Source organism: Rhea pennata, chromosome 1, assembly GCF_028389875.1.
Source record: "Rhea pennata isolate bPtePen1 chromosome 1, bPtePen1.pri, whole genome shotgun sequence".
Lineage (NCBI taxonomy): Eukaryota > Metazoa > Chordata > Aves > Rheiformes > Rheidae > Rhea > Rhea pennata.
Window position 1 is genome coordinate 82220793 of NC_084663.1, and position 17715 is coordinate 82238507.

At 39.0% G+C, this 17715-nt stretch overlaps 2 protein-coding genes across 2 annotated transcripts in view; both read left to right on the top strand.

Moving 5' to 3' along the window:
* Window positions 1-4398, top strand: part of VWF (von Willebrand factor) — a 138305-nt gene extending 133907 nt beyond the window's left edge. Inside the window, exons 51-52 of the mRNA XM_062593145.1 lie at window positions 2735-2832; window positions 4047-4398. Of these exons, the coding sequence (XP_062449129.1) occupies window positions 2735-2832; window positions 4047-4235 (287 nt within the window). The 3' untranslated portion in view covers window positions 4236-4398. The remainder of the gene's footprint in view (window positions 1-2734; window positions 2833-4046) is intronic.
* A 5701-nt stretch (window positions 4399-10099) lies between these two features.
* Window positions 10100-17715, top strand: part of ANO2 (anoctamin 2) — a 182321-nt gene continuing 174705 nt past the window's right edge. The window contains 2 exon segments of the mRNA XM_062570871.1: window positions 10100-10118; window positions 16563-16750. Of these exon segments, the coding sequence (XP_062426855.1) occupies window positions 10100-10118; window positions 16563-16750 (207 nt within the window).

A 17715-nucleotide genomic window follows, 5' to 3' on the forward strand; every position in this document is an offset into this window, starting at 1 on the left:
CCTGTTAAGTTACATAGATTCGCCTTTGCTAAGAAGGATATGCTCTACAAAAAAAGTAGACAAGAGAAGTAACTGAGCAACAAGTCAATAAATCAAGATCAAAAAAGTCAAGGAAACTGCTGAGCCTGATGACATTGATTTTGCTTGGGGTTGTTTGTCAGCTGATGTGCTGACCTCTATATTCCTTTTGGTTGGACAAGTTTTATCAAATGAAGTGGTAAAATCATTAAATGATAACTGGCAGTTCCAGCCTTGCACCTAGAAATCCTTTTCAAACTCACAGACTATCTTTTCAGATGAAATCTGAGGCTCTAGCAAGGCAAACAGTCAATCTGGTACTAGCCTTTTCTTGGAAAAGGTATTGAAACTATGTTTGCTGCTACGAAGATAGATAACATTTCTTTTCAATTTATGTGTATACATAGTTATGGAATTGGCCTGCTGAATTTCATAGTGTCTCTGAAATGTTATTATATCATATGTAAAAAAAAGTCCAGTATTCTCTTAAACATAAATATTCCATTCATTAGCTACTAATAAGTAAGAGCCTGTCTTTACATGGAGATATTGCATTATATTAATACTATAAAGAGCAACTATTTGTAGCACATAAAGCAACCACTTAAAAAGTATTAATTCCTTTATAAAGCATTAGATATTAGGAATAAAATATCCAGAGTGTTCAGAACAGATATTCTGGGTTAGTCTGTATAGGAGCATGTCAATAGTGAGGTCCAGTTCCAGTACCAGATGACAGGCAAGGGAAATGGAGGAATAGAGCCACTGCCCACTACCACAGTTCATGGACCATAGCAACTTCACTTCTCAGGGAGCGATCAGCAGATTCCCTGAACTTGTACCTTCTGCACATAACAAATCCAGATCTACAGCCTCTTGTGCCAATTTCTCACTAAGATGGTGGCGGAGGGGGAAGGAGGAAGAATTTATCTGTGATTAATTGCAAAAACTTCCAGAAAAAAAAAAAAAAAAAAACAGTATTTCACGGCTCACTGAGGATAGTAGCAAAATTCCCATTGACATATTTGTAAAATTTAGCCACATAACTTTCTGCAAAATCCAACACATGGGCAAGGATTTTTAGGAGTTGATAACAGCTCTATGTCCAGTCTGGCAAACAGTGAGACTGAACACATGCAAAGATGCACATGTTGGGATATCTCCAATAACTGGTCTTAGGCACTCAGTCTACCCAGTAGCTGGCCCTTGGACCCTCCAGTTGCCTCACACACTCACGTACGCATGTACAAACAGATCTCTCAGTCAACCTCCAGACCCCACAGTCTCCCCAGTGGCTGAGTTGGACCTGCTTGTCCTCCAGTATCCAACTGTCAGATCCTCTGATTTCTCTGGGATCTGTCCCAGACTTTGATACCTGGCTCGCAAGGTACTTACCCTACTTGCTGACTAGTCCTACCTGATATTTGCTAATGACCACACACTGACATATACATCCACACAATATACATCTACATCCATCTTCCCAGTTGCTGTAACCTCAGGCTCATGGGCCCTATGACCTGTGGTCCCACTCCAGTTACTGATACTTAGACTTCCACATACACACACATGCTCACAGAATAGAGAGGTTCCCTCACCCAGGACCTTGTTTTTCCCCAAACTACCTCAGTCCTTGCCTTTCCCAACTTTTGTTCCTATCCTAAATATCACATTATAAGTCTTGTATAATCCCAAGATGTTCTTCACTAACATCCCATAATGAGTCCCTATCCCCATATCCAGTAACTCCTTTTTGGTCTACAAAGTGAGTGGTAGAGCCTGTCTGTTGACTCATCTTGAGGGATGTCATCCCCAGACAATGAGATAAACCTGTGGTAACCCTAAAAGTAGCTGGGTTAGAATGCTCTGTTTTTCCAGTTCAGCTATTGAGTTTCCGCCACCTGTTATCATTGTTCCTTTGTGTGTGTGCAGACAAGCCTTTTTATCACACAACTCAATAAAAATAACAAAGGTATGCCCAGGGAAGAAACAAAATAAAACAACAACAAAAAAAATCCCACTGGAATTACACCTACTTACTGCAGAACTGATATATGGCACTTTCAGTTTGTTGGAAGAATGTGATCCCTTTCTATGGTTCTTAGATTTGGAAGCTTATCAAGATTCATAGTGAATGACTTGCCCAGGTATGAATTAATAGAAAATGGCTATATCTTGCTTCTTGATGGTTGTAACTGTCATATGTTAAGGAAATATGTTCACATACTTTGAAATTAACGTCTTAAACAGAAATCCATGAGGTACCTTAATTGCTGCTTCTTAGGCATCTTCTACATCTTCATGGAAATGTACATGCCCCTCAGAGATACCATTGTCTTGTTACCTTGCCTATCAGCTAAATGAACAATGTACTGTTGAACTATCTTAAAAAAAAAAAAAATCTAACATGGAAACCAATGGGTTAAAGGCATATGTGTTGAATGGTGTCTTTAAAACAAATCAGTCAATCAAAAAGAAACAAGAGGGGAGCTCTAATCTACAGTGGAATTTAAGGTTGCAGTATAGTATATTCATACAACTCTACATTAATCATTATATGGAAACAAGGCTAAGTCTTTTGTTAGGATTCTTGCCAGTAACGACATCTCACTACCAGCAATTTCAGCCTTAAGAGAAAGGGAAGAAAAAATTTGTTTTCAGCAATTGTTCGCATTGTCAAACACTTATATTTATTTATTTATTTTTAACTTGGTAGGTGTGGAAGAAGAATGTCGACCAATAAGTACCAGACTGCAGTACAGAAATATCAATGGATGCATGACTGAGAAGGAAGTGCCTATTTCTCACTGTGAGGTAAAATAAAACAAACAAACAAATGCCCCCTCACAGCTTCCCTCACCACCTTTCTTTTTCACAAGGGTGCCTTTGGCTCCTTCATGGCTTCACTTCAATAAATGGAGCATAATGCCCTTCCCACTGGTTGATTTATACTGTGTGAATCCCATTTGCACTAATTTCCTTAAGTATTTTGGCGATGCTGAGTTTTCCCTAATTAAGCCAATATGAAAAAAAAAGGCACACACATCATGCCTTTACCTCCAGCACAGATGAATAAGTCTGAAATGACTTTATCAAGACTTTCTATATAGAGCAGAGTTTTCATCTCAGTATTAGTGTACCTGATTTTCAGATCTGAGTCTAAGGTTAACCTTACACATCCCTCTTCAGGCTCTGAAGTTGGGTTATGAGAATCTAAATCTATATTTAGGTGCATGATGCAGAGGTTTAACCTTGAGCTCTATGATTTGGTATGACTTCTCTCTTTGCCTGAGCACTAAGCTATTGTGTTTTGAATATTTCATGTATTTCCATAATTGGATTAAAAGCTGAGTGTTATGGTATTTTCTTGCCCATCACTCATTACAGGTAATAGAGAACTTGAAACAGAAGCATAACACTCCTTCCAGATGTTCCTGTCCTTCTGAGACTAGAAACCAAAAAGAATATTCTCTCCCCAGACCAATTGTAGCAGAACAACAGCTCATTTTGAAATAACCATGCCTTACACAAGATCTATATACAATCTTTATACACAAGTTATACAAGGATGGTAGGCAGGAAGTTTTGACTTCTACCCTGCACCTTGGGTATTATCTTTAGCTGGTGCAGTACACAAAATGGGTCTTCCTCTTTCCTATAACCACTGGAAAAAGAACAGAAACGGGAAGGAAAAGTACTGAGACCAATATGTCAAGAGTTTTCAGATAGATAACTGGATAAGGGTCTCCATTTGGTATTACACAAGACTTATTCTGCAGGGGAGCTTGAAGAACAACAACAACAAAATACTTACCTTTCTTCAAAAAGAAAATTGTTACCCTCTCATCCTGTTCACAAAGTCAGTGGTGATTAGGTCTTTAGCCATAAAGTCATATGTATTGGAGTTTTACAGGAAAACATTGAACTCTGGGCAAGGAAGCCTATAGTTGTTTCCAAGGGAAGAACACAGATTTTGGGTTCACTGAGGTCTACTGATATTCAAACTTTGTATCTCTTTTTCCTCTTAGGGTAAGTGCGGAAGCAATACCAGATACTCCATTCAGACGGGGCAATGGGAAGACGTGTGCAGCTGCTGCACAGCCACTCAGACCACCTCAGTCATGATCCCCCTGCGGTGTGCCAATGGCACAGTAGTGCAGCATTACATCCCTTCTGCCTCTCAGTGTGAGTGCCGTTCTCGGAAGTGCACAGACTGATTATTTCCAAGAAACCAGTTCATTTAATCTTTTTGAGTTTTTTTGACCAAGGAACTTTACAATACAAGCCTCAGTTTCTCTCTGTAGACTGTTTTATCCAGTAGAATTCTGACTAACTAATTGTATCAACATAGCAAACAATAAAACTTACTAGCACAATGGAGCATTATTTTCTGAGTATTCTTGGGATGGTTTATAAAAGAGATATTTAAGATTGTGTTGTTTCTCTTCATCTTCACCACAGAAAATTATTCACATTATTAAAAATATGACACAGTAACAGCAACAATTTATTCTACTGAAAGAACATATCCCAAAGCATTTAATGATGTATTCATAACTATTGCATTTGTATTCTCTACTCCAGATCTCAATGACACATTTTGGGGTTTAGAGTTTGTTGGTCTTCAGTCTTGCTTCTCCCGCCCTCTGCCAATGGGTATGGTAATTATAGCATCAGCCTTCATAGCAGGAGAATAATATTCTTGGAACATATCATACAATACTGATGATGACTTAGACAATCAAATATTTTTCTGCAATGTATACATGTTTTTCCGCTGAAATGGTACCAAAGAAACTGTGTGCCAAAGACAGCTTTTGTAACTTCTGCAAGTCCTCACTGTTTGTGAATGTGCTGACAGACTGCCCTTACCTACGTACTTCAGCACTTCTGCAGCCAATTTTGAGAGAAAAATTACCAGAAATCTCCCTTTTTTTTCAAATTTATTACTATCGTTTCCTTCATTTCTCACTGAAGAGATGAGGACTTCCTCACGGAGAGGCAGCCTAATATCACGGGCCTTACCCTTCCTTCATTATGCACCATATTACTACAAGAAAGCATGAAGCTGCTGCTTTTTTTGAAGGCATGAAATTGAATTTAAAAAAGCAAAAAAGAAAAAAGAAAAACATAAACCAAAACCCTCAGCTTTCCTTTAGTTGCCCCCAAATCAGGTGCCAAGACTTCATCTGTTGCATTAGGTATGAAAAATGGATATATCTTCAATATAACCAAACTGTTGAATTTTTAATAGCAGGTTTAGTTTGGCTACTGCTGCCAGGAATAATTAAAACAGGATTTAAATTCTCTATGTATGATCAGGCCACTAAAGAAAGATCAGAAAATATTTGGGGGGAGGAGGAAGGAGAGGATAAGGTGCCAGTCAAGCTGTTTCATGAGAAGCTAATTTCTCACCCCTCAAACCAGAGGTAAAACTTCATTGTATTTGCATTTTTGCAAGACAAGAATATTTTGACTTTAGATAGATTGAGTTCTTTCACATTTTCTGTAAATTCACAGCACTGATCCAGAGGGAGGGCTGCTTTTTAAATAATTAAATAAATAAATTTCCATCCATTTGTTAGGAAATCAGTATGACCTGGGAATAAGTTACAGGTGGAAAAGATGAAAAGAAAAGAAAAATTCTTCCAGCAGAAGTGACTGTGAACTAGTCCAAACTATATACAGAAGTCAACCTAAAGGGTAAGAATACTCCTGAGAAGCCTAGCAGAAAAAGTCAGGAAATCAGGGTGTACTTGTGCAGTTTTTACGTTGGCATCTGCAGAAATAAAAGGCATTCCAGAGGATGTTACCACCACATGGGAGGAAAGTGCTGAGGCTAAGACCTATTCCTTCTCACATGAATGTTAATGTCAGATGTTTAGATGGATCAAAACACCCTCCAACATGTGCAAATGGCTCTCCTTCGGAGCTCCAAGGGGGTAAAGCAAAGTTCTCTTTGCACTTCCTACTAAAATATAAACTCCTTTTAGGAGTTAGATTTAGCTCGGTTGGTTAGAGCATGATGCTAATAATGCCAAGGTCATGGGTTCAATCCCTGTATGGGCCACTTGCTTGAGGGTTAGATTAGATGATTTCCAGAGGTTCTTACCAATCCTATGACAGGAACCAGAGAGATTTCCCTTTTCCCTTTCCACTCAGCTGTGGATTTAATATATGGTCTTTTTTTCCTTCATTATTCATTAAAAATAGCCTCTATTGCTGCATAATGCTAGGACAATCACAGGCCTTTTATGTGTCTCTGTTTCTCCTGCCATGGGAGCAAAATGTGCATCAAGCACATCAACAACAGCCTTTTGGAGAGGAACCAGTCCAACTTCCTGCGATAGGTCTCTGCTCCTGGTTTTCCTCCATCCTCCCACTAGATCTTTGTTGCACCTGCCTCTAATATTGTTTCCTATGGAGGTAGTTTTGGGTCGTGCAGGTAATATCAGCTGCACAGCAACCCAGCTGAAGCTGCAAAAAAACAACTACTGGAAACCAGCCTTTAACATATCAGAGAGTACCAGAGAGCAGGAATAGATACAGAGTAAGAAGTAGTATCTTTTTCTTCCTGTTATTATACCAGGACTGTGTCTTGTTTTCCATTAGCACCCCTACTCAGACTGACCATTTTTGGCTTGTGAAATCTGACAGGATTGCAGTCTAAAATTTCTTGGCCGCAGAAAGGCTGTCTAATCAGGTAATTGCAAGGATCAGACACCAGCTTATCAGCATGGGAAGGACATGTAGGGATATTCATAAGGCAGAGACACAAGCAGATGTGAACAGCTAGGATTTTTGACCAGCAGCAAAGTAGATGGACAGCATTAAATTAAAGATCCATCTGACAAACAAGCAAACATTCCTGTTTTTATTACTTCTATCTCAATCTATATCAGATCTACTAAAATCTAGTAGATCTAAATATTTCAAGACAGAAACAGACTACAGTAAAGATTTTGGGCTTCAGACTAGGGCAAGTAGTATTTTTCCTAAGGAGCTTCACATTTTTCAGTAGTGCTTGGTTATAGGATCAAACTCACAGCAGGTGTAATTCAAGGTAATTAGATAAACAGATTTGTATCAGGAGTGTACACCAGTTCAAGAACATGCCTGTACTATGCTCCTAGTCTTCATCTTCCTTGGTAGCAGTTCTGTTTTCAAGTATCAGTGCAGTAAGTCAGACTCATCAATTAACTTTTGGCAACGGTATCTAAGCTTTGAGGACATCATTTTAGCTTGTATTTATTGTTTACAAGTTTTACATGTTTTAAACTATGCCAGTTTTTGCCTTTCAGCAGCTGTTTCAGAACACATCTGACCATTTCAGAACACCTGGTTTGGATTGGCAAATGTGTTACAAGGTAAATTTACAGGAACATTAAATGGATTTCAGGAAGATTTCTTAATATAACTTCTAATTATTAAAAGCATGTAAACTCCATGCTAACTTTTACAGATTCCAAAGAACCAGTCCACTTCCACAGGTGAAACACAATCTGCCGTATTGGCATTATTTGTCACAGCTCAGCATTATTAACACTGTTGCTAGGTATCTCTGGAAACACACCGATGCTCAGATATGATTTTTCTCTATGGGACTGTGTCATTAAAAAAAGAGAGACCACCTCCATTTCACCCAGCTGCGTATTGCTTACTATCATATTGCAGCCTGTGTGTATTATTTATTACCTGGGGTAGCTGTATTACCTGTAATAGACCCATCCTTATGGCTTTTAGGAGCCAGTAATTTGACCCAATGAAGGAGATTTTTGTGCCCACAGAGACTGCTGCAGCACCTGGCTCTACAGGTATAGGGATATACTCTCTCAGAAAGAGTGGATTTTCTCTTCTGTCTTAGCCATTAGTTGGTGTGAGATATAATAGGGATATTAAGTAGCATATTTCCAACAAGTTTTCATTGCCCTCTTCCAGAGATAAGCATATGTAAGCAAAGCTGTAGGTTTGATATCTGTCCAGGGTATAGAATAATTGATTATAAAACATAAATGCAAAAAAATCATTTCAACATTTGCTCTCTTTAGAGTATTCTCTGGTCCCATTTTGCCACCTGGTAGTTAGCAGGTGCTGTATGTGATTGCACCATTGCTCCTGTACAAAGCACGACATACATTGAAATCTGTGCAGATGTGGACATTTGAGCAAGTCAATCAAGCAAAGAATGATTCATTCGTTCAAATGAATGAGGTGTTTATGTAATTAAAAAATCACAGACATTCCATCTCAAAAACTGTATGCATCGTCTACTGTGCTAACACAAACCTGTACCCCCAATGGAAGAGATTTTACACTTAGCAACTGAGAACATTCTTTATTTCTGGGATCTAATAGCTTTTACACAGTCATTTCGGAAGCTGTGGCACCCAGATTGTTAGCTATTTCATAACTGAAGGCAGTTTTAAAATGAAATTCTGAAACAAGCACAGGACACTAGGAGTGTAAGAAGGAATAGTATTTGATACCTGTTGATAGGTCCTGTAGAATTTAGGAAATACCACTCTAAATGAGGGATGAAGAAGAGTGGGATGATTTACCTTCTCATATCTGATGGCATTACTTTTTTAACATTTGTTTTAGCATTCAGATAATATTCTGCAACATTTAATGTATTAATCTTCTCTGTATGTATGGAGAGAGAACCTAAACATCACTTTTTCCCTATTGTCAGTGGTAAACAGCAGTGTAGAAAAGTTTAAGTGACCTGTACAAAGCTGCTCAAGGTGGAGTCAGTAGTCCTCACCCCTCTTTCTTTCAAGTAAAATCAGAAACATAACATTAGTATAAGTTACACATAAAATTTCTTCTGTAACACTTCAATTTAGACAAAGTAAACAAATGAACACCATCTAATTTAATCTAATTCTTTTCAGTCTGCCTATAGCTAGTTCATTAAAAGGATAAGCCATCCATTGAAAAGTTGTCCAGAGTTTAAACTGTTCTTAGTCTTATTGGAATTTTTTTTAATGCACCTGACCCAAGTTTTGAGCAATGTCAGCCACCCTGCTCCTCACATGAGCTCACTAGCATTGATAGTTTATTTTAGTTATTACATTCGTGTGACTTCTAGTCACTCTTCTCTCTGTGATGTAGATGCTCTTCTTGCAGGTTCTGATGTAGTACTGATACTAACTAGCAAGCTGAAAAACTCATTTAGTTCACACAGTAAGAACACTGTAGTTCATTCAGTCATGGAGCAAATCTGTTCCCTCCTCCCACACTAAAGCAAGTGTTGTAGCATTTAGCATATAAGCTAAAGGGAAAAAAAAGGATTTGAACTCTAAGGAATTACTCCTCCCTCCAATTATTATTATCAAATAAAAATTCTCCCTCAGAAGACATTAGCTGATGGTAACTCTTCCCAATATATTGCCTAAATCTTAAGATTGAAGGCTAAGCAAGATCCATCACCTGCTCTGATTTTACAGTTGATTACAAGATAATTGCATGAATATTTCATACAAGAATGACTATGCAGCATCCAGGCAGTCATGTAACTTAAGTAGCTGAGATGCAGTCTTATAAAAAGATTTCCACACTTACTTCCTGTCTGGAAGTACTACATGGCTTTACAGACGCATGTAATCCCATGGAAACCATCTCCAGGATAGTCTCATCCTTGAAGCAATGATTTTCTGGACAGAGCTGGTTCTACTGTAGAGTCTTGGTTTTGCATTTACTTTCCTTTTCCCCACTTCCTCCTCCACCCCTTAACTTTATGGGGAGTTAGGAGAAAATATTCCTACTGTTTTGCTGCTTGTTGAGGCATCATGAAGCATGAAGACAAGATGCTGAGACTCTAGCAGAGAGTTGCTACAGCCTCTCAGCTCATGAGTGTTTTGCCTTTTTTCCCTTCCCCTCTGTGATGGTAATTACTGAAACAGAAGGTCTGGCTAATTAGCTTTAGATGTGGTTTGCTTAAAGCAGGATCAGTCTGGGATGGAAATAGTTGCTGGTGCTGCTCACAACTTAAGCCAGTGCAGAAGCAGCTTCTACACACAATCAACATAGTCATATTCTATCAGCACTGCCTCAATGGTCAGTCAAACCTCTAGACAACATGGAAGCATATGTGCCTGGTAAGTTTATTCTTTGTTTCATTGTTAATTGTCTATGAAGCTGAATAGGTGTGGACAGAGTGGGGAACAGTGAAAAGACCACTTAGAAAGAAATTCTGTGTTTTTTTTCAGGGCATTTTCATATTATCAAATGAACAACCAGCTTCCTTCCATCCGCAGGGCGGAAGGAAAAAAAAAAAAGGAAAAAAAAACACCCTAGAAACAAAACCAGAAAAAACCTGTGAGACTGTGGTCCACTTTATATGCTGAAAGCTCAAAGAAAAAGCATGCAGCATGAATATCTTCTGAAGAGCAGCTATGGGGCAGCATTTTGATACGTGTAGAAAAGATCATAACTGCTTTGTGCTGGACTTCTGCTCTCTTCCTCTGAATTTTCATTATTGCAATACAATTGTGGGAGAGAGAGGGAAAGCAATATCCTTTTTCAATAACTAGTGAACTCTGCTCAGTGTATAAAACATTTTTAATTTGAGTTCCCAGCGTACAAATTTAGAATCATGTTTAGTGCTAATGTCGTGGCACTACTACTTTACTGCTATGGCTGAGAGTTCTTTCTAGGTTAGCTCATCATTTCTGGAGCTTGTAGCTCTGCTGTGAGGTCTAAGCTGTCATGCAGCTCACTGCATCCTGCTGCTTCTGGGGTCTCCATCCAGCCCCCTTCCTAACATTGATGGCATAGTGCCATTACATATGCCATTACATACATATACAATGTGCAAAAGCCATTGCATGCATAGCCTGATTCTTATCTCGCTAGCTTTATTCCTTTTTTTACCCCCGATCCTTCACTGCTGGAATTATTCCTAATTTATGCTGAATGTGGAAAAATGAAGTTCTTTCTGTAAGCTGTAGGTTTAGAGAACAGTAAAAAAGGAAAATGAGAGGAGCCTGTAAAGTTATACATACAGATGTATTATACAGATGTAGGTCCATTAAGTCTTTAGTAAATGCAACCATGCATAACAAGGCTCAGATTTTTGTTTTATATCATGTGATTCCCATGTGTAACTCCACAGGTCTACTCTGCCTTTTTGGGAGGTGGAGGGGAAAATACTGTGTTGTATGCATCTAGGATACATGTGTTGTGTGAAACTAGGAACCAGCTTTGCTTGATGCACATTTCTTTTCCTACGGTTTCTTAATTAGTTTTGTTTAAGTACGGTAAGAAATTTCTCTTCAGTTTAGCTGTATGCTACTCTGAAACAAGTCAATATTTGTGAAGGACTAGCTTTCCTCAATACCACACTGACATCCCTTTGTGCATACATACTGTGCCTATCATAGTCTGCTACATAATATAGTCACTCTATTTTAAGAGGGAGAAGTTTCTGATGCCAAATAATACCTAGACAAGATGTCAAAGGCAACAGTAGTAACAAACCAGAAACCACTAAACTGTCCACTGCAATAGCCTGAAACTTTTGCTTTAAATACATTTGGAAGATTATTGATTAAGTGCTCTGTCAGTGTTACATCCCCAAGTCAAGCAGATTGTGCAGATAGTGCTACATATTTTGCAAAATCTAGCTGTAACACAAGCAAAAGTCCTTCAAGAGAAAGATAAAAGGCTATGGTAGTTTTATCTGCTATACACCAGTCAGGAATTAAGGTGCTCTCTACCTCCTTCAGAGAGATTTCGCCTTTTATACTCTCCATCTTCCATCAGATTTTATTTCCTTCATTCCTAATATTTCATGTTGATAGTCTTCCATCCTTTAAGAGACCCTCTGGCTTGCGCCATTTTCCAGGGGTGAGTATCCCTAGTAACTCAGGCCCATCTTTCCTGTGTCCAGTGTCAGAGGTGAGGGCTCCTGTGTTTGTGAGGACCAATCAAAAAAGCACAACAACCACAGACTTTTACAGTGGTGACTGTGATCACAGCTGCGAGGCCAGCCAAAGCTAACCTTGCTCTCACTTACCTGCCCTTCTCTGCTGAAGTACCGCAGTGTTGTTGGATGCGAGTTTCTGGCAGCAGTTCAGGTATAGGTCTCCTTTCCCCTAGGATGCCTCTATGAGGCTTGTTATTAGCTATTGAGGCAGTCACCTTAAAGACCACTTGAATATGCATTTGTGCAAAGACCCAGAGGGTTATGGACAAATCACTGGTACTGTGTAGATGATCTGCATATTAACAGTCTCCTGAAATATGTCTCAATGAATATCTTGATGAAGGAAGAAACTCACTTTGTGCTGGAATTACTCTTTGTGCGCAACCTCACCAAATTCCACATAGCTACAACAGAATGTGATTTACTGCATTGTGTTTTCAAGACTATCATTAGTGCATTTCAAGAATTACAGGAATTCAAGACAGGCAAATCTGGCCGAACCTTTTGGTGCTCTTACCTATAGCCAGAAGGAAATCTCTCCTGCATGAGGCAAAATGCAGCAAATCTCAGATTAGAGGGTACAAAGCCTACCATGGAGAGGAGGCATTTAGAGGGAGCTTCTGGGAAGCATAAGTATAGAAGTGGCTTGGAGGATGCACTGGGGCTAAAAGATCAGAAGTGGAGCAATGCTTTTTAGACTAAGGTAGGTAGTATGGCCTCATGCAGTCTCCTGTCTAATTTCCACCCTCATTACAGTCTCCCAGCCATATCCTTTGAGCAGGGAAACTTCTTGGGTAAAAAAGCTGCAGATGCTGCCAAGGAAGAGAAAGGAGCATGGACAGGATTATGGATGAGGTAGAGCTAGAAACATTGTTCTTCAGGTTAGCTGTTTCCTCCCTGTTTCCCAACAGATGAATTGTCACTTGGAGGCAAGAGAACCAGACTTGCAGCCTACAATTTGAGGAAGGCTCCTAAAGTGCTTCTCAAACTACAGATGGCAAGGGCAAAAATCACCTCTGAGTTCTGTCTAATGCCCTTTCCAATCTGAGTACATCTTCTTATCTGGGCACTACTCTACCATTCAGTTCCAAGTGCTTCATCCTGATCCTTCAGGACACTCGGCAACGAGAACCTGTTGGGTAAGAATCGCTGTTTCAGATGTGCCCCTTTACAATTAACTATATCCTATGTTGTTTCTCTCTTTCCTTCCCAGCCTCCAGAATATGTTCAGAGAAGAAATACTGTTCATAGAGAGAAATCTCCGTTACTGAGTTTAGTTGTTATGAGACTGGTTTTAGAAGTAGGTAAGCACTAGGGGACCAGACATCTAAAGAGTGCTTAAACCAATCCTATGAAAGAAACATCGTATTTCAGAAACTTAATGGTAAAACTCTACTTTTTCTTTCTTTTATTCAAATACAAGGAGTTTGAAAATACCATACTGTTTTAAATTAATTTTAATTAAGCATACTGGACCTTTTCCTTCATGTAAGATTGAATAATAGAATGGATTTGCTACATTTAAAAAAGAAGAATATTCCTAGATGTTTCCTCTGATGGCCTGTGTTCTGTAAGCTTGCTCAAGGCTTAACTAATTAACATGCATTCTATTGTGTCTGAGATTCTGTAATTAAAATATTAAATAATGATAATTATTTGGAAGTGGCAAGGGTGGCAGTTTAATGAAAGAAAACTGTAGTGTAATGAATATATTTGCACACTTTAACAGATGTGAATGGCTGTATTGAAATTGGTAGGTCTAGATAAGTTTAAGAACAGAGAAGTCAGTGGAGCCCTGAAAAACACATGTATAATCATGTTATATTCTTATAAAAATCCTTTAAAGAAGATATCTTTAGCTCAAGCTACATACAAACAATGAATTCAATTAAATTCTTTTTCATATCTAATTGAAGAGTGAAAGAAATAAGTTTACTAAACAACACTCCTAAATTGCACATGTTCTGAATCAGCTTGCAGAGCAGACTGTGTGAGCATTTGCATGCTAATTGCTGTGGTGCCTTTCAGAAATGCAGCCTATTTCTGATAGTTTGCTGGGAAGAGAGTAAGATGAATAAAAGTAAGCTAGGATCTGTTCCTTGAGCAGCCAAACCATTTAAAAATGTATTCTGCAAATGGTTGTGCTTATGACAATCTGACCATCTGGACCACTCAGACGAGATAATAGGCTCTTACTCAAGATGTAACACAGAGCTCCTAACTAGGTAGGGTCTTTATTACACATTTCCCAAGTAGTGTGGTTCTTTTAGAGACACTCTCAGTCTTTTCATTTTGGCAGTATGTGCAGCTTTGTCATTATTGCACTTTAGACAAGGAACTGGAAAATTGGATAGAGAGGTCAATGTAAATGTGGTCAACTCTTTTACCTTTACAAAAAGCCTAAGCAAAGGAGTGCAGAGAGACTGAATGAGCAAGTAATTGATTCCCATCCTAGCTACTATGTGGCATTGGAACTAGCACCGATCCGAGAGCTGATCATCTTTTCAATGTCTTTTGTGAGCTTTGTCTTGGAGGTACTTTGGTCTTGGAAGCTGTTTACAACTGGAAGTAGTTTGATTGGAGAGGAAGGTTACTGGGAATGTTTCTACAATGAGCATAACTCTGAACACCAGTTTTACAGATTGAATTCAAGAGGTGCTCTGCTGCTGTTCTCTGAGGATTTATGCAAACATGTGTATATACATATAGATGTACATACATGCACACATACACACAAAAAACTTGTTTCTGTCAACATTAATTCCCACAGAATATGTACAGAATGGGTAAACATAGAGATAGATGTCCTAAAGGCTGACAGGGAAGAATGAAGTCAGATAGTACCTGAAGTACTGCAGCACCATAAGCAAGGACTATTACATGTGGAACTGATTCAGAACAAAAATTTTTGGTTCAGTTGATTTGATTTGGCAAGATGAAAAGCTCTTGGCAGTACAGCTTTCTTCCAACTTTGACATGGAAACTATATTTCCATCCAAAATCTTATTCTGAAAAGAAATCCCCAGCTACTTCACCTGCTTACCAGGGTTAACCTAAGGCTCATGACACAGTTCATGAAGGCTGGGAAGCATAATGGAAATGAAATCATTTTATTATAAATGTACTGCAGAATTTTACCTAGGCCCAGCTAAAAGGACTGGGAACAAAAGTGTTTGACTGCATAAAGGTTTTGTGAGTTATCCTAGGCATAGCCTGAAAATATTGAAGAAATGTTATGTGTAGCCTCTGGGAATAAAACCTTCACTTATTAATTATATGCCTTGAAATTTCCCTCATGATGTCATTATGTGCTTCATTAAAGTAAACCAAGTGCGGGTCTGCTTGAGAGAGCAGAAAAGTAGGATTGACTAGTCAATCTATGACACAGTTCAAGGGCTGCAGGACTCTAGTCAATTTTTGGTAGGAAACAGACCTCAACTTTTTTAGTGTCCTATTTTTCCTCCTCTTTGTTTCCTGAAAAAAATGAAAGAGATTCAGAGAGGATGGGGAAAAGCTGACTTCCCAGCTTTATTTTAGGATTTTTCTCCCCCCTCCCCACTACCACTTCTTCCCCCACAACACGTACACAAAAGAGAGAGAGAAGGACCAAACCTTGCTTTCACCATCTGTAAGGAAGGAGCCTTTTAGCTTTCTCTTGAATTATCTGAAAAGTTGATGATCACTGCACAAATTTATAGGTTTCCTGCATACAGCTATCTCCTTAAATGCTCTGTTTTTTGAGATGCTATTTGAAATGTTTCTCCTGCTTGTTTTGTTTCAGCAATGCAGGAAAAATGCTCTTCAGTCACATGAACACTGAGCAAGAGGCATAGCTGTTCCTATCTTCTCTCTTCCATGGTCTCCCTCACTATACGGAAGGTGCAGAGGAAGCTGCTGGCATTTCCCAGTGTGTTCTCGTGATAGGGAAGGGCAAAGTTAATTTCTTCTAATATAGTGCAGCAAATCCCACTGGACAGCTCTACAGCTCCTGTCGGGCTGAAAGCAGCAATATTATGCTGTTGAAGCTTCTTGTTTCCTTATAGAAAATGGAAAGTGAGTAAGAAAAGAGCTGCAACATTACTGGTATTAGCAATAGGGAATAAGAGATACTGTGGATGTACTGTCTCCCTGGATATATGGGAGAATGTTCCTGAAGAATGTTCCAATTATTGTTAGAACAGATGGGGAACACATCTAAAATTAAAAGGTTAAATTTAAAGGGCATCCAGAGAAGGAGGGCTGCACAAGCCCTCCTCCATTCATTTAAGACACAGCTATCTCATGAGCTACATGAGTAAGCTACAAAGTCTAGACTTTCTAGACTTTCCTAACCTCCTAGCTGAGGTACAGGAGTATGAATGCATTCAAATATTGAGCATAATGCTGAATTATGCTCAGTGTTGTCTTATGGTTCCCCCTTCCCTAATACTTCATGCACAAGTAACTGCTATTCCACTGCAGTTATATATACCCCTCTCCTTTCACTACAAACATCACTAGAGGTGCATCACCTGAAGTTGTGAGTGTCCATTAACTGGACTCTCACATTAACTCCCAACTATATTCTTGGGAAACTAGCTGCACAAATATCTACTTACCTAGCTCTTATTTTCAGACTTTCCTTTAGCCTCCTGATAGCCTACTCTGAGCAGACAGAAGACAACAAAGTTGACTAGGGACACTTTATCAGCATACGACAACAAATACTTCACAGTTCCTCAAAACCGACCTTCCTTGCACACTAGCAGAATCAATGGAGCTTTTGAACCATCTGGCTATACGGAGTCCTGCAGCAGCAGTTCTGTAAGTAGTATTTTGTATTCACTGATTTAACTCCAATGCTTTTGGGATGTGGAAGAGAAGCTTGGAGCAGGGAGAGCAGAGCATGACACATTCCTCTTGTGCATTAGGCAAATAACGGCTATATTAGGGGCTGTACAAGTAAATGAATGCAACAGCCTTGGTTGTGTAGACTTTCTTGGTGTGTACACTGAATACTAATTGCTAACCTAGTGGTCTCACTAAGCTTTTACTAATTCTTTACTTGAGTTAAAATCCCTCTAAGCAGTAGTAGGGGGTTGCTCCTGCAGTGGGAAATGAAGTGTTGACTGATATCTGAGTTGGTGACTTCTGTGCAAACAACATGGTGATCATCTGGGCACAAATACTGGCATGAGCCTAGATTGGAAGATGGAAGCACAGTGTGGCTGCAGCCTGCAGAGCAGAGATGCTGTTAGACAAGAGCTCACCTAGGGTATGTTTGCGGTAATACACTTGCTATTAGGGGACTAGAACAAAACTGTCATGAAATGCAGATCTTAATTTCCCATTTTCTTATTGCCTAGTGTGCAAATACCTTGGAAACACCAAAAGGTCATAAATGGAGACGGTAATTTAAATATGGGAATGAAGATGGTAATTTAAATTACTGTCTTTGACTTTTACAATGGCTGTTAGAGAAGATGAGACAAATCTCAATACTCCTTTCAGTGATGTTTTGCAGATTGCAAGCTAATATGTGTTCCTATCTAATAATGTCATTTTGTGACAGAATGTCACATGGTTAGGAAAACATTGCAAATTAAGGGCCAGAACCTCCTCTCATTGAAATCTGTGGAAATTTTGACTTGTCTTCTGTGCCACAGAAATCAGTCATAATGGGGGCTAACATTTTGCAACCTACGGAGGATGGAGGGAAAAGAAAAAGCAAGAGTCAACAAGAAACAGAGTGAGAGAGGCACCATTGTATTTGCTCACTCATTTCCTCT